Consider the following 24,466-nt stretch of genomic DNA (forward strand, 5'->3'; position numbering starts at 1 on the left):
CCATTTATCTCCCAGTTTAATTGGCACATATTTTTATCGGGCTTCTAACGTTCAGGTCAAATCGAACATATATTATAGTTGTACTTACCGATGATATTTCCGATTCGTTCGATTTTCCACCACGGCAAATAGTTAGAAACTGTAAGCATATGGCTCGAATGTTATCCCGGACGTGCTTCGAGTTCAGTAGCGCCCTGTGGATGACAAACGACAAAATGGAAAGAGATAATAGGATTTGAAATGAAAAGAAAAAAATCAACATCATCATCATTCATTTTTCAAAGTAGCCTTCCAAAAGCAAACGTGTTGCCAGCAAATGTGTCCAGATGGATAAGTCCAATTGCATAGTCGTTATATAAGAAACAGTAGGAAGCAAAATCCGGTTTATCCCTGGTCCGTTTTTGTGGGAATCGGAGTGATCGGTAGAAAATTTTATTCAATCATACTTTTCAATATTTCAGGAAAATCGATTTTGTATTTGAAGCAAAAGTTGACACCATTTGGGCGTATGAATCATCATTTAAACAATTCTGAACACATTTGCGAGGCTAACGATTATGCATTTACCTAGTCACGGTGACTTTCGCCGATTTGCCCTTCCGCCGTCCGACAGCGGTGGTCACCCTGGGAAAAAGAGCCTTCAGGGCCAATTCCTTTCGCTTGACTGCACGCGGGATGTCATAGGGCAGCGCTGCACAAGCAATCGTATCGATTCGTTCTCGATGGCTCGTAGTAGCCACGGCTTCAAGTCCACTTTGCTCCGTTTGTTCCGGATAGAGCAACTTCCATTTGATGAAGCACAGCAGTAACCGGCCATACGACTCCAGACTGATGGTGTTGACAGAAGCCGGATCGAGGTGCGCCAGAAAGCGGTCGTAAACCGGACCGAGGATGGATTGCCATTCCGGTCCTGTTTCCACTCGCAGCAGGGTCAGCGTAATAAAACGCTCATCCCGGCGAAATATCAACCGCAAGCTGCTGATGATGGCATTGGATTCGTGCTGGAGCTGCTGGAGTTGCTGCTGCTGTTGCTGCTGCTGCTGCTGCTGCTGCCGGCCACCGGCGGTCGCTTTTGTTGTCGTTGATTCCAAATCGCGGTTGATGCTTCGCAGCAAGTTACATTTGCGCTGAATGAATTCCACCAGTGCATCGATATTGATGTAATTGCTCTTAATTTCTACGGTGGACTGAAACAAGAGGTCAAGGCAATACGACGTCAATACGAATCCCGATTGGGTTGTTAATGTCCATACGGCATAAATAATTACTTTTGATTGTTTACCAAACGTATGTAAACGAATGCTATTTATATATTAGACGGATTCTTTGGTGTATCACCATTTGTAATTGCAATAAGATTTTCTGCTTAATATTGTATTAATAAGAATTAAATTCGCATAACTGCTATGTCTTTTTGAGTGTGGATCATCAAACGAAATTTACTAAAGATTACCAAAATGCTCTGCTCGCTTATCAAACGAGAACTTGAAAGAAGAAAATCGCAGTGGTGCACCACGATGTACAACAATGGCTTTGTTTAACTTTGCTTTTGAACTAACAAGAATGGCCATTGCTAAACTATTGCTACCTAGGGAGATAAAAAAATAATAATGAAAAATAATGCTGACAAACTCTACCAAATTCACTTTGTATCAGTGCTGATTATCATAAAATAATTATCACCTTTTTTGCTTGCTAAAACTATTTTAAACACGCTTCAGCAATCTTAGACTGTTCAACATTTTTAAAAGTTATGATGTTGGTTTATAAAAGAGTACACAGAAATAGGTATTATTGAATGAAATTGTTAGTTGTATTTGTATGAATCAATTCAAACATGCTTCAGAATGTAGTTACAAATTAACTTTCCGTGCTTGTGCTGTGAATGCAAAACTATAGACTGCAAATTCCAAGTGGTTAAAAATCCAAAATCCGACTTAGATCAATACCGAGCTAATGGCTAAGTAGCAACCGAGCAACCGAACACTACCCCGGGGGCTAATAGAATTTTCCTACTTCGGGTCGGTCTAATCTGCACGCGTTCACCGCCACCCGGGTGTTTCGCCTTATCCTTTCCACCCCAAAAACAACTTTACACTAGCTTGCACTACAATGTGCTGCTGATACTCTCTCTCTTGCTACTGCTGCCGGGCCAACGGCAAGCAACTCGCTAATGAATCACCCCGCAAGCGAATTACCGAAATTGCAAAACTCATCATTGACGGTGGTTTGCGTCTGCTATATCCTGCAATCTCGCTCGGATAAAAAGCCATTGAAAAGTTTTCAAAGTCTGATACGGAAATGCCTCGCTGCACATCAATCACTTTCCCGGAGAGCAAATTTCTGAACTATGTCTGCATTGTTGGCGCGGTTTGGGGAGGGGGTGGCTGCAGTGCACTGTAGCTCCATGATATCACCTCCGGCCGGAAGTGTTCGCTTCTGACAATCACCGCAACCGGCTGTGCTTCTGTCTGTTTTTGATATCTTAATTAAAAGGTCCCCAATTACCTGCAGCAACAGCAGTGTTGCAACATATCTCACAATAATCGGTAAATTTTCTTTGACTACCTGCTGCAACTGCAGCTGCTGCAGGACATATCATTATTACTGATTTGCCGTCCATACAAATTGATTTTTGATTGCAGTTAGTGCAGTGCAGGAGTACTGCAGCTCGGTTTGCACGGGAGAGTCCATGTTGTTGAAATTTTATTAAATCTTGGTGATGGATGCATGGATTTCACTTCAGAAATACAATATAAACTTTGCCAATTGAATCAGAATCGGTCTAACTGTTTTTTTACAGACAATCTAACCAATTAGCATATTGATTGTCATGTCCATAAGTGCTTTGAAGCATGGCTGCTTTCTATGTTGCATTTTATTGGATTGAGAGGCAAAGCAATCCGTTCAAAGGAAATCTGTACAGATTGTAATTACACGATTTTCATCAGAATCGATTAGTTAATGTAAATTTGGCAAAACTGAAATGATTGACTTCTTGCATAGGTTGGCGTTCTTAGTTTTTCAACGTTATTTCGGTTCCATTACGAGAGCTTTATGTTTTTCAATAAAAAATTACTCTAACCAGGTTTCGAGCGCCAGGCATGGCACGATAACTTTGAATTTAAATTGGTTACGTTTGGACAAAGTTAAGGGCAAGGTAACGTTTCGCAAAGTTTTGGCTAAATGCATTTTCATCATCTTAACTCCAGCCTCCCATAATCCTCCGAAGTTAGGCGAGATAAGTGAAATAAACTTCCTTTTCCTTTCTTGCTTCAATTATGCACGCAACTGCTTGAATGTAGCAATAAAGTTGGTTCCGTTGTTGGAAAATATTCTACGCACCATGCCCACCACGCAGAATTACCACTGGACATCATATTAGCATGCTTTTGGGCCTTTAAAATCGAAATTGGCCAGGGTCCCGGGAGAACTTGAGGGGAATATTACGCTTTGATTTAAACGGTGAGTGTCTTGTCGTTGCTGTAGTCTCTGTAAACGCTCCGGAATGTCATTTTCTAATAAGCAATTCCGTTACTCGGTGCATTTGAGGTAACAACAGTTGATACTTGATTTCGTCATTTCGAATTTTGCAGACGTCCGCGGATTCGCAAGAATTGGTGAAATCGGCAAGAATCGGCGGATCTATCGTCTACACGAATCTCGGAGTTCGAAAACGACGAATGAAGCGTGCTGTAAGGGGCATGTTCCTTTGTTGACGAATCGAATCGCTCGAAACTGGTTTGCGGTTTCGTCACAATTGTCACAATGGTCAGGAATGAGCTCATTAGGAATATTTTCTGTCGACTCCATCTAGTAGTAGGCTTCACAAAGAAAGGGTGGGCCCACACTTGCGAATGAAGGCCTGCAGCCTACCCAAGCTATTTGGCATTCAGACCATGATCCGATTTCTCGGATCTACAACTTCAGCTTCGTAATTACCTTATCCACCAGTCTGACTAGTAGTAAGGCAGCGCAGAGCTCCAACCTAAGAATTGCCATCTCATGGTGAGGGGCTTTCTTGGATATGCTGCATAAGAGATAAGACACTGCTGATCCATCATTTTGTTAATGCAGCGAAGGTAAACACACGCATCATAGGCATATTTCAAGACACCGGCGAAACCATGGATGTCCTTTATCTCCGGTTCAGGGCTGGTTTACAAAAGTTACCAACGTTACCTTGGTAACTACCAAATACTGCCGCGTCCGACACAGTGTGACATGATTAGGGTTGCTTTTGTTGCGTACAATACGTATTGCATACAGCAATGTGTAACAACATAGTTGTCATGAAACATCTGTATCCACGATAAACAGCTACCGCCATCCGAGGTGAGATTGTGCCACGGGGGCGAGTTTGTGCCAACCACCAAAAATGTTTATTTGTGAAAATTTATTATATCTTTAGAAACTGGTGACCTAAATTCAAAATGATCATGAACATACCATATTTATTCATAACTTAGGATGGAACACAGATAATATTAGCAAACTAATTAGCCTAAACAGGGTTTCAAAATTCGCGATCAAAAATACTTGGAAATAACGCTTGTAAAAAATGTCCCGCATAAACCAACCCAAACAAGAAATCGCATCAACTTGCTTTTTTGAAGGTAAATAAACTAATTATTTACAATGTATTGAAAGGTTGTTATGCGTTGGATAAATTTTGATTACGACAATAATATTTTTCGAAACTTTGTACTTTTCGAGTTTCACGGGGGTGAGATTGTGCCAAGCTATAATGATCGATCCAATTTGTGGATTGCACATACACAACAAAAATACGTCAGTATACACCAATACACTCACATTTTTTACTATTGAGCACAGTATTTCGACAGATTAGATTGCATCATGGAGCAAACAGCATCGTAGGTCTGCTAAATAATTTAAATTAATTTTTACTTTTTCTCTGGAAATATTTGAGATACTTTGAATAAACACTCTAATATAAGACGAATATATTATACCGTGTATAAACTGCCAGTTTTAAGGAGGGGGAGGGGTGGCGAACGATGTAATGGTTAATTTTGTTAAATGATCAAATAGGTATGCCCCCGTAGGATACACGCCCTCCATATATCTCCCCCTTGTTAACCCTAGAAACGCTTGTGGTGGACGCTCATGATTGAAATGGTTCAGCGCGACGCGGATCGGTTATGCTGTATAAGCGTAAACGGACTGTACCGCGTCGAACGGTGACAATTATACGCTGACACAGCGCATAGCGTAAAACGTACGACACATAGCATAGGAAGAAATATTTCAGTACAATATAGTCGAGAACGACACGTTACGAGGACCACATCTAGTATTCTTACTCCAAACCGAACCGCCATATCCCAAGAATATTGCATGGCGATCCTCGCCAGTATGCAGTGAAAGCGAGTTTCGATACGGTTAAATTTTCTGATTCACGCGTTGGAGATGCCCAAGTAAAAAAAAAAAAAAAAAAAAAAAAGTGGTCGAGTTTTGTTCCGGAAGTTATAGTTTCAGAAATTGTGCAATGAAAAACGTCCTTGTTGGTTGCAAAGCGAAAAAGCACGCTTCGAACAGTGTTCTGGAAGAGACCACGTAATACGTGAATCGTAGAGTGAAAAAAAAAAAAAAAATTACAATGGGATGGTTTAGTGCGGATGAAATCATCGCACCGGCCGCATCAAATAGCGTCATTGAACAGAACCATACCGCACAAACAATTGCACTGTGCGTGATAGCAGCGTTGGCTGTAGGATACATTGTAGTGCGGATAGTAGCAAAACTGCACCGCCAACATACAGAAAGTGTCGCCCAAAGAGCTATTAGTATGGCAAATTTGCCAAACGTGTAAGAAACTACCAAATGTTGTGATTCAAAATAAAAACAATTAAAACAATAAACAATTGCTTTAAAAAACAAACGTATAAAAAAAAAAAAAAAAAAAGTGTAGTGCTGTCCCAAGTAGCTTCCACGTTGCATTCGTACATCGACATACATTCTACGGATAAAAGTGCTGATTCAGTTGTACAACTGGAAATGATTTCAATCAACCAGACGATGACTGCGAGAGAAAATTTCGTTCGATGATTCCAGCTTCGGATGGATGGAAAATTTCACACTAGCGAGATATGGGAAATTTCGGCTGCTGCGGGGAAAAAATGTCAAATGTGATGACCATAGAACATCTCAAATATAACCAGAGAAATAATTGGGAAGTATCCATTAGTAAAAAAAGAAGAATATAAATTACTTTACAAAAAAAAAAAAAAAAAAATTTTGTTTTAGGCACTATCACTGGAATGGAAGAATTTTTCAAAGCAGGAGATGCGTTAGGGAAATTACATGCTAATTTAAAAAAACATGCCAATTATAAACCAGGCACTAAGGTAAGGAAAATAAAGGAAATCCAAACCATATTAGAAGAGCTAAAAAGGGCCGTAAACAAATGTAAAGCAATAGAGACTAAAGCCCAATTTAAAAGAAGATATCTACAACTGAAGTCTGTTGCTAGGCAGTGCTATAAGCTGCTTGGCTCAGTACCTGCTAACCTAGACGACACCTTAGCCCCTGAAGGCACTAAAGGGGGTGAGGGTGAAAATTCGAAAATACAAGATAACGAAGAAGACTCAGAGGAATCAAACGACGACGAGGAAGTTCTTCAAGAAGAATTTTCAGACTTCGAAGAAGAAGAACGCTACGAAATGGCGACCAAACTAGACCTTAGCTTGGCCATGAAGGTAGTCGACAGATATAATGGCGAACCATCGAAACTGTCCATATTTATTGAAACCGTCGAATTGCTGGAGGAATACTCCAACGGAGTTCCACCAGCAGACGTCCTGAAATTTTTAAAAACAAGACTAGTAGGCGCAGCCCACGGGGCAATCGATAATGCCCGAACAACCGCCGAGGCGTTTGATGCACTGAAAAGAAAATTTTCGGTGAAGATTACACCGAGAGCGGTGGAAAAGGAGATGGCATTGAAAAAACAACATTCTAAACAAATCGCAGAGTTCGGCGCGGACATAGAAAACCTGTCCGCTAAATTGGCAGCCGCACACGTTTCAATGGGAACTTTCCCAAGTGAGGCGGCAGCCCTAAATATTGTCGAACCTGTAGCGGTTCAGGCATTTGTCGAGGGATTGAAAGATCCCTCAACACAATTTTTCGTAAAAGCACGGAATCCGACATCGCTAAATAAAGCGATATCGGATGCGTTGGAGTGCCAAAGTACTCCAAAAACTGAAAATAGTTTAGAAAATATGATGGCACTATGGTGCACATCAGGAAGAACGCCCTATAGGGGCAACGATCGAAATAATTGGAGAAGCCGAGGAAGCTCTAGAGGTCGTGGTGGTTACCGAGGAAACACTAGGTACCGTGGTAGGGGTACACAACACAATAACAACTATGGTTATAACAATAACCACCAAACCAACCAAACCTACCGAGGAAATAACAGTCGCGGGAGGAACAACGGACATGTGGCACATATGGCCGAACCTCAGCAACGACAACAACAGCAACAACAAACACAACAACAGCAACAACAACAACCTGTAGAAGAGGCACATTTAATCGATCTTTTTCGTTAATTTTAGTGCGAAGAAGGCTCTCAGAGCAAAATTTAAATTATTTGGCAGAGTAATAGAACTCATAATTGACAGTGGAGCATCTTGTTGTATTCTGGACAAAAGATGTCTTCCCGAATTTATCAATATCAATAATTCACACACATTAGAAATCAGTGGTGTAAACGGAGTAACCCGTACTCTGGGATCCGTTGACACTTTTGTGGGGTACAAGTCTGTGGAATATCCCATTAAATTTAATATTATAGAGAGCTTGCCGGATGCAGTTAACGGCTTGATTGGCACAGATTTTTTGAGAGAATTTGGAGCCATTGTTGATTTTGTGGGTATGGAGATGAGATTGCAACAACCAAAAACTGAAACATGCTACATTATACCGGCTCGTACTGAGGTGGTAAGGTACGTTGATACCGGTGTGACGGGTACTTGTGTGGTACTACAACAAGAAATAATGCCACATGTTTTCATAGCAAATTCAATATCAGTTCCAAAAGAAGGGAAATTACCCGTAAGAATTATTAATATAGCAAATAAGGAAATTTGCATTGAAACAAAAAATATTGAAACAAAGGATCTAAGGGATTACAATGTGGTAGGAAAAATTAAACTGCCAAAATACGATACTAATAGAGCAAGTAAACTTTTAAATGAGTTGAACTTGAAACATTTGACAAAACAAGATCAGGCAGAGATGCAGAGGCTATGCTTAAAATACGCTGATGTGTTTTGCTTGAAAGACGATAAATTAACAGTAACGGATAAGTACACATCCAGTATTAAAATAAAGGATGGCACAACTCCAATATTTTCTAAACAATATCGCCTTCCCCTGGCGCAAAAAAGGGAAATAAATGACCAGATTGATAGGATGATGTCAGATGGAGTCATTGAAAAGACTAGTTCCGAATGGAATAGCCCAATTTTACTAGTGCCAAAAAAGTCGGCGAATGACAAAAAGAAATGGAGGTTGGTTGTTGATTATCGGAAACTTAACAATGTTCTTGAGAACGATACATTTCCACTCTCAAATATAGAGGAGGTCATAGACTCATTGGCAGGAGCGAAGTACTTTTCGCATTTAGACTTGTCCCAAGGGTACTACCAATGCAATTTGAAGCAAGAGGATAGGCCACTAACAGCTTTCTCGACGTCGTCTGGACAATATCAGATGACAAGGCTTCCAATGGGACTAAAAATAAGCCCAGCATCATTTTCAAGACTAATGACCATAGCGATGGCAGGTCTTAATGGAGAGAAGTGTTTAGTATATTTGGATGATCTCATCATATTTGGTAGAAATCTAGAAGAGCATAACAAAAATCTCTCGAACGTTTTCCGAAGATTGCGAGAGGTAAATTTAAAACTAAACCCCGAAAAATGCAATTTTTTGCAAGAAAATTTAGTATACCTGGGACATTACATATCTGCTGAAGGCATCAGGCCTGATCCTGCTAAAATCGAAGCAGTGAAAAAATGGCCGATCCCTTCCACTGCGGATGAAGTCAAGCGATTCGTTGCTTTCGCAAATTACTATCGGAAGCACATAAAAGACTTTGCTAGGCTTTGCACACCGTTAAACAAGTTGACCAGAAAGGGTGTAAAGTTTGAATGGAGTAGCGAATGCCACAACTCATTCGAGAATTTAAAACAATGTTTTATAAATCCACCAGTACTGGATTACCCGGATCTAACGGAGACCAACAAATTCAACTTACATACGGATGCGTCTGGATATGCGATTGGTGCTGTGCTATCTAATAGCAACGGCAAACCGGTTGCATATGCCAGCAAGACTCTGAATAAAGCCGAATCAAATTACAGTACGATAGAAAAGGAGTTATTGGCTATGGTGTGGGCTATCAAGCATTTTCGACCATACCTGTATGGAAGAAGATTTGAAGTCTACAGTGACCATAGACCATTAGTTTACCTTTTTACTTTAGCTGACCCCTCCAGCAGATTAACAAAATTCAGGTTAGCTTTAGAAGAATATGATTTTGAAGTAACTTTCAGGAAAGGAAGCGAGAATGTGATAGCGGACGCGTTGTCACGCATTTCGATTCAAGACCTGAAAACACTTCATGGAAAAACTGTTCTAGTCGTTACCAGAGCTTCGAAACTTAAAGGCGAAAAAGCGAATGACGATAGGACTGATCAACCTTCGTCTAAACAAGACAAATACGTTAAAATGGTAATGAAAGATAACATAAAAAGCATGCAAATCTCCACAGATGTAATTGAAATTCCCCTCAAAAGGACACAAATTGACCTACGGGCAATGTTGTCGAAGGTGGCGGAATATTCAAAAATTAATAATATAAAATATATAATCATCAAAAATAATAAGGAGACATATGACGTCATTAAAAAATATGAAGAACTACAGATATATGGTCGACCATCATCAGTAAAAACATTACCAATTTTAATAAAAATCGGAGAGCAAATAGAAGAAGTAACAGACGAAAGGTCAAAGCTTTTAATACTAAACGACTACCATATATTACCGACAGCGGGACATGCGGGTATTAGACGCACACTTGCAACTATAAGCAAAAGATATTTTTGGAAAAACATGAAATGCGATGTAGAGAATTTCATTAAAAAATGCAAGCAATGCCAGATATCAAAAGTTGGAAGATGCGGAAAAACTCCAATGATCATTACGACAACAGCAAGCACAGCATTTGAAAAAATCTACGTAGATTTGGTTGGTCCTTTGATACCTACCAATGGATACGAATATATACTAACAACGCAATGCGAGTTAACAAAATTTATAACCGCAACACCGATACCTAACAAGTCAACAGAGACAGTAGCTAAAGCATTCGTGGAGCATGTTATTTTAAAATATGGTGTTCCACAACGAATTGCGTCGGATAGAGGAACAGAGTTTATGTCGAGTTTGTTTACATCCATTGCCAAATTATTGAATATTCAAAAACTAAATTCTACAGCTTACCATCATGAAACTATAGGTTCTTTGGAGAACACACACAAATGTTTAGGAAACTTTTTACGCATCTATTGTAACGAAAAATTATTTTCTTGGGTACATTGGATACCATTTTACACATTCGCATATAACAATACCGTTCACACTAACACTGGATACACACCTTTTTATTTAGTATTCGGAAAAAATAGTAACATGCCTTCAAATTTAACAAATGATAATCCAGTGCCTATTTATGACATAGACAACTATAGCAAGCAATTGACGTTAAAGTTACAAGTATGCCATCAAGAAATAAGAGAAAACCTTCTTTCTAGCAAGATGAAAAGAACAATGAAAAATAACTTAAACATTGTACCAAAATGTTATAACAAAGATGACTTAGTCCTAATTAAAAATGAAATAGGTAAAAAATTGGACAATAAATTTATAGGTCCATACAGAGTAGTAGAGGACATAGACTCAAATATAAGGGTAGAGATCAATGGTAAAGAGGATATAATACATAAAAATAGAATAAAAAGTTATAAGGAATGAAAATAATAATACATATAATTTGAAACAATAGGACGTGTGGTGGACGATTGTTTCATAATGAGTTCTTTCAAATTACATGGGAATAATACGCATTATATAAATCCTAGTTCATATTTCCTTGTTTAGTTTAAAAATTCTTAACTATAGATAACAATTTTTAAAAAAATGTAAATAGGGCGTGTGGTGGACGCTCATGATTGAAATGGTTCAGCGCGACGCGGATCGGTTATGCTGTATAAGCGTAAACGGACTGTACCGCGTCGAACGGTGACAATTATACGCTGACACAGCGCATAGCGTAAAACGTACGACACATAGCATAGGAAGAAATATTTCAGTACAATATAGTCGAGAACGACACGTTACGAGGACCACATCTAGTATTCTTACTCCAAACCGAACCGCCATATCCCAAGAATATTGCACGCTACTGGCTATATAAAGGCTGTCCATTGACTACGAACTCATTTTTAGTTATTTCAGACCTTCCCGGGCTATTTTCGTCTACAGTTTTTGTGTGATGCGTCGTTTTTGGACGACCCCCTGCCCCTAATAGTCCACTTAGTTCATGGACGGCCCCATATGAACTACTTTATACTGATATTTATGTGTATTGTTTATAAACATGCTAATGTTCACCGTTTAGGTATTTACCTTAACTTTATGTTTTTGGCACAATGTCACCCCCTAGAAGGGGTGAGATTGTGCCAAAGTTCATGCACTTCCAGTAAAATTAGGTTTCATTGTAACTAAACCATCTCTACGGTAGTTGTTAATTGAACAATTTACTATATATTGACAGGTTTGAAATCAACTGTATCGTGTGTATGCTGAGCTAAAGAACAAAAACATATGCTTTTTTGGCTCACCCCGGATGACGGTACGATAACTTGTCTTTGCCCTAACTTCCATGCAGTAGTGACAAACTTTTATCATACATCATTCATCATACATTGTCGCAACATTTGGAAGTAGGGACAATATCTTTGTCTCTTGTGCGTTTGTTACTTTTGATTCCCTGGTCATGAGCCAATTTTACCTCATTTAAATATTTTCATGTCATTTCTGTCCCAGTTTTTCTTATTCATTTGATTTTTGCCTGATTTTTGTATCATTTTTCACTTGTTTTTGCTTGATTTCTGTATTTTTTTATCGTTTTGTCCGATTTTTGTCTCATTTGACTCATTTTGTGTGATGTCTTATACTTTTGTCTTATTTTTGTCTTGCAATGAAGAATAACATGCTTTTTCCAAAAATTATTTTACAACTTCATCGGTGTTGGCCAATACGTAGTAACAGCCTTGGGTGGTATCATATGCTTATATGTACTTATTTTCATGTCATTTTTGTCTATTCTGTCTCATCTTTATCTCATTTTTGCTTCATTTTTACTTAATGGTTGTGCCATTTTTGTCGCATTTTATCCTTATTTTTATCTCATTGGTGTCCCATTTTCCTCCCAGAGAAATGTCAAATTCTCTTTTTTCTTGTCTCTTTTTTGTCATTTCTGTCTCTGCTTAGTCTCATTTTCGTTTAATTTTCTCCTTATTTTTATCTCAATTTGGTCCAATTGCTGTCCCATTATTGTCACAATTTAGTCTAATTTTCGTTTGTTTTTGTCTCATTTTTTCTCAATTTTTGTTTCATTTTTATCTTATTGTCATCCCATTTTTGTCGCAGTTTTGTCTCTAATTCGTGTTATTTTTTTCAGTTTTATATCACTTTCATCTCATTTCAGTTCAGTTGTGATTAATTTTTTTTTCATTTTTGTCTAATGTTGGTTTAATTTTTGATTCATTTAATCTCATTTTTGTTGAATTTTTTCTCGTTTTTACCTTAGCGTTGAACCATTTTTGTTACCATTTTGACTCATTTTCGTCTTTCTTTCATTTTATTTCTATCTTACTTCTATTTTTTTATTCATTTTTGTCTCACAATGAAGAATAGCATTCTTTTTCCAAAAAGTGTTTGGCAATTTCATCGATATTGGGCAATAACGGAGTAACAGCACTTCGGCGGTATCCATTACTTATGTTTATTTTTGTCCCATTTTAATCCTTTTTTGTCGTTTTCTTCTCTACTTTATCTCACTTTTGTTTCAGTTTTATTCGATTTTTGATTAATATTTGTATCAGTTGTCTCAATTTCGATCCGATTCTGAATTTGTTTCTCGTCTTTATTTCAGCGTTGTCCCATTTTTGTCCCGTTTTTCTGACGTTTTTGTCATTGCTGTTTCTTCTTTTTACCACTTTGTCACAATGATGATTTCTGTCTCTTTTTTGATTAATTTTTGGTTGATTTTCTCACTATTGTTCCAATTTGGTTTCATTTTTGTCTTAGTTTTGTCACATTTATATCTCATCTTTGTCGTTTCTGTCGTTTTTCTCGTTTTATTATACAGGTATACTTCGATAGGACTTACACCTTTGCTTCGTTTAGCGTATTACCGAAATGTACGTATTATCGAGTCACAATTTTAGACTTTGAAGCATTGTTGTATTATGCTTAAAATTGCATGAAATTTGCAAATTTGCTTACATTATTGAATAAATATATATTTTGGTGGTATTGATTTAATATAGCAGTTACTTTTAAAATTTTTTAAACCAAAGATTTTGCTCTTTGTGAAGTTTAGAATGAAGCAAATAAAGTGTTGCTGGAAAATGTACATACTATCGAGGCAAAATGTACGTATTATCGAGGATACGTACTATCGAGGCAAAATGTACGTATTATGGAGGGTACGTACCAACGAGGGTACGTACTATCGAGGTATACCTGTGTTTTTGTATCAATCTGGTCCCATTGTTGTCACAGGTTTGTCTCATTTTTGCCTGCTTTTTGGTCTTATTTTTATCTCACTTTTGTGTCATTTTTATCCCATTTTTTTCTCATTTTAATTTCATTGCTGTCCCATTGTCGTCCCATTTTTGTCTTATTTTTATCTAACTTTTGTTTAATTTTTGTCCAAGTTTTCTTTTATTTTTGTCAGACTTTTGTTACATTTTTGTCGCATTTTCGTTGCCTTTTTTCTCATTTTTATCTTTTTGTTGTCCCATTTTAACCCATTTTTTTCTTATTTTTGCCATTTGTTTTTTCTGTGTCATTTTTGTCTCATTCCTGTCACTTCTTTGTATCATTTTTGACATTTCTGTCACTTCTTTGTCTGATACTTTGATGAATTTCTCCTCATTTTTGATACATTTTGATCTCAGTTTTGTCTCATTTGTATCTCACTTTTGTCTCCTTTTTGCCTATTTTAAATGATAACTAAAATAGAACAAAAAAGAGACATAAGTGAAATAAAAATGACACAAAACTAGGACAAAAATAACACCAAACTGGGACAAAAATGAGGAGAAATTCATCCAAATATTTGTTTGTTATTTTGTCCCATTCTTTCCTCCTTTTTTTGTTGCATTTTTTCTCGTTTGTTATTTTCGTCGTTTCCTTTGCCTGGTTTTAGCCTTATATTTATCTCTCTTATATTTTCTCATTTTCGTCTTGTTTTTGTTTCAGTTTTGTCTTATTTTCGACCCGTTTTTGTCTCATTTCTATCTCCCTTTTGTCTCGTTTCCATTTCATTTTTATTAATTTATTTTTGCTTTCGCTTTATTCTCGTCTAAGTTTTGTCTGAGTTTTCTTGTATTTTTGAACTATTTTTTCTGATTTTATCTCACTTTTAAGTCAGTGTATTTATTTGCTGTTCCATTTTTTGTTGCATTTTTTTCGCTTTTATCTCAGTGTTGTCACAGTATTGTTTTCTGATTTTTTCTCATTTTTGTCTGAATTTTGTCTCATTTTTGTCGCATTTTTTCTCATTTTTATCTCTTTCGCCTACTACAACATATGAACTTGAACTGTAAGTAAGCAGTTTGTAAAGTAAATTCGTCGCATTCAAATTTTTAAGACAGAACAAACTAAGTTGTTGTTATTGTTTTCAGTTAAATTAATCAGTATACTAAGATCCTTTGATCGGTTAGTATTCGAGTAAGTATTAGTATCAGCGGTGTTAGTAGTCGAGTGAATTTCGTTCCGTTTGTGCAAGCCTGTCGATCGTAGTTGGTGCGAGTAGCGAAAGGTTAACATATATCGAAAACGTTTAACAAATATAAACATTATATCGGAATCGGATATCGGTGCTACATGTAAGAGCTCGTACACCTTTCACTCACAGTAAATCCACCAGCGGTGGAGACGCACGGCTATCTTTGGCATTTCCAATGAAACAAAATTTCACACACGCGCGAACGCTCATTGGAATGCAAACGATACAGTGCTGCTGTTGGAAAACTTCGGCTGGATGTTATTAGGCAAATGCATTAAACAACCAGAGCAACATTAATATACGTATCACTTTCCGCAAAAGTTTTCCAGGCAAGCATTATGGTTTTGCTCGTAACACAAGAATAAGAAAACTACAGTCTACTAGTGTTACTGTATGCATTAACAATTTAATTAGACTGACAACAATTGCCTTTTACAACCTAGATGTTATCTTTTATCAATGCAGTGTACAGTTAAATTTTACTGTACCACACTTATAATTCAGTGTAGCAGTACAGTTTGAATAACGTTAATATATTGCTGTTTTTAATTGAATCAGCATCTTTTGCAAACATCTTTCGGTTGGCCTATTTTTTTCTTTGCATTACTTAAGGTTTTCCAACCCGCTGAACCCGGGAATCAATAACTCAGCTCTATTGCAAAACCCATGTAAGACTGTGTCATCGGTTGCAACACTAATTACAGACCGCATTCCGAGAAACCTCTTTTCCTGTTCCGACCGTATACAGCGGAATGAAGAGAAGGCTATACGAATAAACATGATAAAGCTCGAGAAACATTGCTTGCTACACTGGTGCTCGAGACTCGAAAGAGCATACGATGATTCTAATTAGACCGTATTACATCATTGAAGTAGACAATCTGCATTTTGAAAAGCAAAGTTAAATTAGAAACTGTTAGTGGGGGGTTGAACGTACACTTTCTATTAATCTCTATTAATCTTTTTCGGTATGTATTTCATTAGGCGTAATATAAAAACTCGCCTGCACGGACTTCACTGAATTGAAACGAACTCTCGTATTCATTGAAAATCCGTACTAATTGAAATTTATTCCGATGCCCCGATGTACGTATGCAAACGAGCAATTTCTGTTTCCAATCACATCGCTCCACTCGCTGAATAAACAACTATTACGGATGAGTTTGCTGAGCGAATTGACTTGCCCAGCAGGCAGCTTTTGGTAAAACTTTCGCGGGAAGTTATATGTATCAATGTTGTTACGTTTGTTTAACGCAAGTAATAAGGTACAGATGAAGTTTTCCAATGGCAGTACTGCAGCATCGTTTGCATTCGGATGAGTATTCGCGTTCTATAGAGCAATCATATTTCATTCGAAATGTCAAAGATAACCATGCGCCTCCATCGCAGTTGCATTCACTGTGGGCGCATAGTTTGCGACCTTTTCACCCAGTGCCGACTTCAAATGTAATATTATGTTTCGTTGGACCGATCCCAATATATTTTAATTGATAGCTCGTTTAAGAGCAAACTATGCGGTATAAACGCATTTAGCTTCGTCGAGCTCAAATAATTTTAAACTGTTTAGTGCTGTGGTGTAGGCAAATTATTCATAATTTGCTTCGATCGATTGGGGTAGAACCAATCGACTGACGAACCCAATCAAATTCACCGACTGAAATGAAATGGCTTTTCTTATATGCTGTATCAAAAACTGTTTTATGTGTGTCATCATGATTGTGCTATAGTATTTATATGCCGTACATTTTCGTTTCGAACCTCGCCGTGATGTACGCAGTTCTATAGAAGATAAATTTCATGAAGCGTTTGTAATATATTAAAAAACATATTTCATTCGACAAAATACAAGAAGCTGTGAACATTTTATAGATAAGTTACGGAATACCTTTTCCAATTATGCATCAAATAAGTATAATATTTACTTAACCCACATACAAGATAGAAATATCTTGCATCGTGACATAAAATGATCAAAAAGTAGTGTAGTAACACACAAAAATTCAAAGCACACGTGCAGTGGCACATAAAGAATGATTTACTGCATTGCAGTTGGGAAATTGCAGCAATAACTCAGTCCGAGTACAATGTCTCACAAAATGTTACAATCGAACAGGAACAGACAAGAACTGTTCTTTGCCGGTGACGCATAGACCTTTCTATTTGTGCAGAAAGACAAAAACTCCGTTGGCGAGTTTCACAAATTTGTGTGCGCCCATATAAATTACCAATTAGCGAGCAAATGATGGATGCATTATCAGGCATTCCTTCGGTGTTCCCGGTTTCCAGGATGGATTTCAATTAGCTACAACATGATGCTGGATGGCCGTGTAATTCATTGGCACGGCATGCGAGTATGTGTGTGATAGCACATAACGTTGATGAAGCATTCCGTGGGTAGTAAACATGCATTAATAATTGCTATTGACTGTCATAATTGACCCTGGTTAAAGGTTGCTATTTCTAGAGCTTACAAACCGTTTTCGGCGAGAGTTGATGATGATGGTTGCTGGTCAGTCGATGCACAATGAAAATAACCCAGACTGACCGCACATAATTGTGCGGGTCGTAAATGCGATTAAAGACTTACTACGATTCAATCGTGTGTTGATTGATGACTTGTTGATTGTTGTTGATTGTTGATTGTTGAAGAAAACTGCAGGTCGGTTTGCGGGTACTTTTGTACCATTGATTGATGATATTGCCGGCCGGTTGGCGCAAGTTGATTGAAGCCACGCCGAAGCATTCCCGCTTGCGGACGTGTCGGTTGATTGATGAGTGTGGTTCAGCGTCCTATTATGAAAAAAATATTATTTATTTGTTTTTTTTTTTTAGTTTTTTAGAAATAAATTTTACTAGTACAGAGCATATCAGTGAGATGGGAATTGCATCTGCTGTTATTTGCCAGTGCCTGCATTGCAGTAGTGTCTACAATCTACAGTGGGGAGGCAAAAGTCGTTCGGATTTTTACTCTGTGAAAGCATACCACGCGCGAAACGATGTTTAAAGCGATAGTTTAAATTTGTCGCTTGGCTATACAACAACTAGACATAGACAATAATACGTCCGGTATGAAACTGGAACTTGCTTTTCATTTATATGCATTTACTATGCAGTTGAAAATAAATAATGCAAAACATTTTTCAATCAAGGTAATAAATTTTCTTAGAACTTCAGGTTTTCTATAGAAGCCAGACTGGCTATAAATTAAACGTTGAATTGATATCAAAATAGAATTGCTAATAATTGGGTTTATAGTAGTGTAGTTATTTTAATAATAACGTTTTCCGAATATTTTCTATTAGAAGGCTTTTGAAAACATCTCAAACCGTGAGCCTAATCTTGTTGTCCGAAAAGTGGCGGTGTCGATCGAATTGCGCTTCCACACACAGTGGCGATATCGAGTTTGATTTGTTATCCGAAGAAAGGAATTTTTAGGCAAAATGAAACTTCATTTTTACTCCTATTTACGCTAGTTCCTTGACAATTGTTTCACGTTCCACGTTGTTATTGTAAAATTTATTTATAAGATGAATTTACTTATTAAGTTTGTTTGGCAGTTGGACGTGAGCAACATGCGGCACTTTCACTGTTATTATAATTGGAATTAATAATTTTGAGCGACCGAATCGTTAAATTCGTTGTGGGGAAATAGGACATGTCGGGCAGTAATTGAATGTCAATCTCTGTTCATACATAAATATTAAAGAAACAATGACTGCGAATACACTCAAGTCTTTGAATCCAATAGGGTAGATGCTCCAGTAATGGAGGGATTATGTCGGGGAATAGTGTGTAAAGACAATTTGAACGCTCAATTTACCAGTTTTCAATTGAACTACATGATAATATGGTGCACCATAATGTTGGCTTTAAATACATACCAAAAGTATACTATTCTGCTGGTTGATATATTTAAAATATTGCTTTTCCTGACATTAGTATGTGCTCCTAAAGTAGTGGTAATGTTCCTTTAATAGTGAAAAATTTGCCTATAATAGTGGAATGTTGTTTGCCGCCTTAGTAACGCTTGCAGTGAGCATTGCAGCAGATGGATAACAGCGTAGGCTTGTTAAAATGCTATGAATTCTTACGAATTTCTTAAGGAATTGTATTTTATTGGTCTGCTGAAAAGGAATTTGTAATTTTAGCATCAACATCTTGAATTTTAACTGTGTATCTTAGATAAAACTTTTAACAAATATATATTTAACAATAGAAAACTGAAATTATCTCGAAATCCGCCAATATTATGATATATTTCGAGTTTCCACCACTACTGGTACTACCACAACTACTGGAGCATCTACCCTAATATGGCTATGAAGACGTTAGTCGTACCTAGACTAAAAACTGTTAAGTGTCAAATAGCTCATAGGAACAAAGGAAATATCGCTAAATATTTTCCGAAGAAGATCCCAACCGCAATTACCTTTCATTTTATTTCTGCAATTTTCAAAAGGAATTAAACAATTGGCTTCAAACATTTGCAGGTGCAGCCGTGCAGGTTATTTTGAAGGTCCTGAGAAATGGCTTAATTAAACGTTGCTTCAACGGCTTTCCCTTACCTACACGGAAAGAAATTTGATTCCGATACCATGAATGAAATCATGAAACTATGAAATGTGAATTCCTGTCAAATCATGACTGAACTGCCATATCAGACAGCACAAAATCATGAATAATAGTTCATGATTTTGCGTTGTGTTGTACTGGAATCATGAGTCATTTTGCTCGTTTTGGAGATCAAATTTCTATCTGTGTAACTGTCCACTCTTTCCCCTCCATGAAGCAACCTCGATTCAAAGCAACTTCGATATAACGTAACTCGATATAAGACCACTTTTACCTCGATATAACGTAACTTTTTATCTATTTATATAAAGAGGCTTATGTCTGTACCAAAAAACAGGTCTCTGACAGGACGTCATAAGAGGCTTATCGGTAACTAAAAACAGGTCCCTGACAGGACGTCATGCTTTCGTAGCAACGGGTTTATTCTCAGTTACGTCACTGGTCGACTGCTGGACTGCTCGATTGCTCAACTGGTTGACTAGACTGCTCGACTGGACTGGTCGATTAGACTGGTCGATTAGACTGCTCGATTTGATTGCTCGACTGGACTGCTAAACTGAACTGTTCGATTCGACTGCTCGACTCAACTGCTTGATTGGACAGATCGACTTGACTGCTTGACTGAACAGCTCGAGTGGACTACTCGACTAACTATTCGATTCGACTGTTTGACACAATTGCTTGACTTACTACTCGACCCGACTGCTCGACTTAACTACACCATTGAACTGCTCGACTGGACAGCATGATTTACATGCTCGGCTAGACTGCTCGACTCAACTGTTCGATTCGACGCTCGACTCAACTGCTCGATTCAACTGTTCGATTCAGCTGCTTGATTCCCCTGCTCGACTGGACTACTCGACTCAACTGCTCGACTCGTCTGCTCGAATGAACTGTTAGACTCAACTACTCGATTGGACTATTCGAATCGGCTGCTCGACTCAACTGCTCAAACCGATTGCTCGATTCAACTGCTCGACTAGACCACTCGATTTGATTGCTCGACTCAACTGACAGCTTGATTCAACAGCTCGACTTAGCCACTCAACCCGACTGCTCGACTCAACAGCTTGACTTAACTGTTTGATTCGACAGCTCGACTTAACTGCTCGATTCAACTGCTCGACTGGACTACTCGACTGAACTGCTCGACTCAACTGTTCGTCTGAACCGCTTGACCCGACTGCTCGACTAGACTACTCGATTCAACTGCGCGACTAGACTACTCGATTCAGCTGCTCGACTGGACTACTCGACTTAACTGCTCGATTAAACTGCTCGACTCGACTGCTCGGTTCAACTGCCAAACTCGACTGCTCAACTCAACTACTCGGCTGGACTGTTTGACTGAACAGCTTGATTTCACTGCTCGACTCATATGCTTGACTTCTGTTTGATTCGACAGCTCGACCTAACAGCTCGATTCAACTGCTCGACTGGACTAGTCGACTCAACTGCTCAACTGGACTACTCGACTCGACTGCTCGACTCTGAGCTCAACTGGCCTACTCGACTCAACTGCTCGACTCAATCACTCGACTCGACTGCTCGAATAAACTGCTTGACTCAACTGCACGAATGAACTGCTCGACTGAACTGCTCGACTCAACCGCTTGACCCGACTGCTTGACTAAACCATTCGATTCGACTGCTCGACTCAAGTGCTCGACTAGACTACTAGATTCAACTGCTTGACTAGACTACTCGACATAACTGCTCGATTAAACTGCTCGACTGGACCGCTCGATCCGTCGTAGCTTTTCTATGTTTTTTACCACAAATGACGGCTAAGAAAATTGTTAGTGTTTGTAATTGTAATTTCTTGACTGTGATGGCTTATACAAATTTGGAAAAAAGTTTATGTCCTGGTCTAGAAATATTGTTCAAGGGGGGGGGGGGGGGTTCACAAACAAAAATAACATCAAACCTTCAAAACCGAAATAAAGGAGTAGAAACCAGTGTTTATTTTTCCATATTAATGCATATTTAATACAAAAATGTTGTACAGTACTTAAATTTTAGTTCAAACCGAACCAATCATTGAAATGTTTGGAGAGATAAACCGTTACGACTGCCTAGCAATGAAAATGTTATTCCAATTTATTTCCAGTTTCGCACATTGTCATAATCCATACTAAAACTCCATTTTTAAAGCAGAAGAAGATGCACAGTACAAAAGCAATATAACTTAACATGACTTGATTTGATGTTAATGTCGGGGCCACCATTGATCCCAATGATAATCACAACATGACAATAGTCCGAAAAGTTTCGAACAATTCAGTAACATCCTTTCTGCATGCATTCAATGTATGGTAAAATATTGTATTTGTAAGGTAAAATTGTAAGCTTTATGTCCCCAACACCCAAAATTAGGTAAGTTCTTGGACACTACGGAATAAAACGACCAATTGGAGCCCCGAAAGCACTGAAAGCTGATATTTCGGAGTGTCTAATTTGTTGTATTTCTATTTTAATCTATCTACTACCGATGACAGCATAAAATAACCGTCCTGCAATTCTGAATATATCCGTCAAAAGCGGTACCAAATTTCACTAATATATTGTTTAGTTTATTGATGCCTCGATCTAATTCGGTTCTTTTAAAACAAGTTAAAATAAAATGGAATAAGATTTAAAGTAAATGGAGCCAAAAGTCTGATTTCAAGCACATCCAATTTTCGGCTTTGGGACCGCCTGCGACCTGTAGCAGGAATCAAAAAACTTAGTTGGTGAAGGAAAGTTGATCGAAACTAAGCGGATAATTACTTTAACTTTGCGCATATTGGGTAATTTAGAGATGTAAACTAGGTGAACTGTAAAAAACCTGCTCATCACTAAAGAATGCAACATAATATGTATTACACTTTATTTTTTGCCCCTTTAATTTTCGAAAATTTTGGAAGGGGCGGGGGCGATATAAACTTTTTTTCACATTTGTGTAAGCGTTATTAGATTGAGCTACTTATCCATCACTGGGACTAAAGTCTGTTGATGTCGACTTAAATAAATAAATAAATAAATAAATAAATAAATAAGGCCGTTGCAAATCATTTCAAAAGTTTTTGTCACCCCCTCCCCCCTTGGAAACTGGCTTGAAAAATCGGGGGGCAAAAAAATAATTTGTAGGATATGAGTTAAATTTTTTTTATAAAATCAATTGTCTGTGGGCTCTACAGCCTGAAAAACTTGAAAAATGAGTATACGAGTTGAGTTAACGCTTCTAGCATGAAATAGAAATGGAAATTCAAACAGCGGAATTTCCGAAAATCGGCCAAAAAAATTATCTTTCGTTTTTGTCTTATTTTCGTCGATTTTTGCATGGAAATTAATAACGTATATATTAAAAGCAAGAATAGATTTGGTTTTCACGTTTGAACTTAAAATAAAAATGCCTAAAATCCAAATTTTTTATGCTCGATTAAAAAATTCACTTTGTTTTATTTTCGCCCCCCCCCCCCCTCTTCAGTGGCCCAACACCGGAGGGACAAAAACTTTTTAAAATATTTGTAATGGCCTTAACAAAATCTTTACACACTTTGCGCTTCTTCGCATTTCTTAATGAATCTTTCAAACTACAAGACCAATCATCGTGAAATTTGAAAGTTAACGGTTTGAAAGGCTTCACTTTCATTTGCAATCAGTTTCGTTCTAATAGGAATAAATTTTGTTTTTGATTCTCACGTAACTTAATGAAAATATAAATAAAGTTGCTTTATATTGAGGTATTACTGTATAAACACCTTTGTTTCATCACCTTCTTCTACCGTCCCCGCCGTCCATTGTAAAAACTACCGATATAAAAAAAATAATTTTATGCTTGACCTCATTTAAAGGTCAAGGCGAAAACACAACGTGGCCTATAATTTGCTCTGTTTTAATAAATGCTCTAAAATATTCCTATACGTTTGATAGATGAAGTCAAGATTAAATTTCCAAAATGCCCGTGCTCTGTATGCGCTCATTTTTTATCGATTTCTCAGGATTTGTAGTTCCACTAAGAGTTAAACCATCAGGCCACAATCATATTTTTATACGACTAGTTTTTTATAATTGACGAAAGGACGCTAAAAGTAATGAAACAAAGGCGTTGAAGGTATCCTAAGATGAATGAGCGGAAAATTGGGTAAGGGGTCTCTGGTAAAGGTGTAAATTTTACCACTTTTCTGTTTGGTGACGATAAACATATAATTCGTCCATTAAAAACACAATGACTTTTTCATCAATCAACGTCATTATTTCACTTCTCAGCAATATCTGCATTTCCTTCGCTGCAATAGCGCGCAACCGAACAATACGTTGTTCATTTCCTGTCTTTTCCGCCGCAACCAATGTTTGCCATTTTCACTCACAGAAAGCTGGATTACGCCGCCACACATTGCATTTACACGAAATTATCTAGTGCAAAGCGTTCTATTTACCTATTTATTCATATTGCTTATATAATCATACTTTTCAATGCTCGAGTAATTTTCGTTTCAGCTATAGTAGCGATCTCGGTACGGTTACCGAGAGTAAAACTTGATTCAAATTTTTTTTTGTCAAAACAGTAATCAGACAACACAGCTCGTGAACAGTTATTCCTAGCGCCGAAAGAAAGTTTTTCGGAGAGCTGTTCGCTTGGATATGTCGTATCAGATTTTTTGTGGAGGTTTCACGGTGCAGCGGTATCCGAATTGTTGCATTTTGCTCCGTTGCAGCACGCCCGATGGATGTTGCGAATATGGGAGATAAAGTTAATTAACTCGATTCACCGTCGTCACTACACGT

General features: G+C 37.7%; 1 protein-coding gene across 1 annotated transcript in view; it reads right to left on the bottom strand.

Moving 5' to 3' along the window:
* LOC128736534 (uncharacterized) overlaps positions 1-24,466 on the bottom strand; it is a 156,081-nt gene that overhangs the window by 16,635 nt on the left and 114,980 nt on the right. The window contains 2 exon segments of the mRNA XM_053831018.1: positions 89-194; positions 568-1,187. Of these exon segments, the coding sequence (XP_053686993.1) occupies positions 89-194; positions 568-1,187 (726 nt within the window).

Source organism: Sabethes cyaneus, chromosome 2 (genome assembly GCF_943734655.1).
Source record: "Sabethes cyaneus chromosome 2, idSabCyanKW18_F2, whole genome shotgun sequence".
In the NCBI taxonomy this organism is placed as follows: domain Eukaryota; kingdom Metazoa; phylum Arthropoda; class Insecta; order Diptera; family Culicidae; genus Sabethes; species Sabethes cyaneus.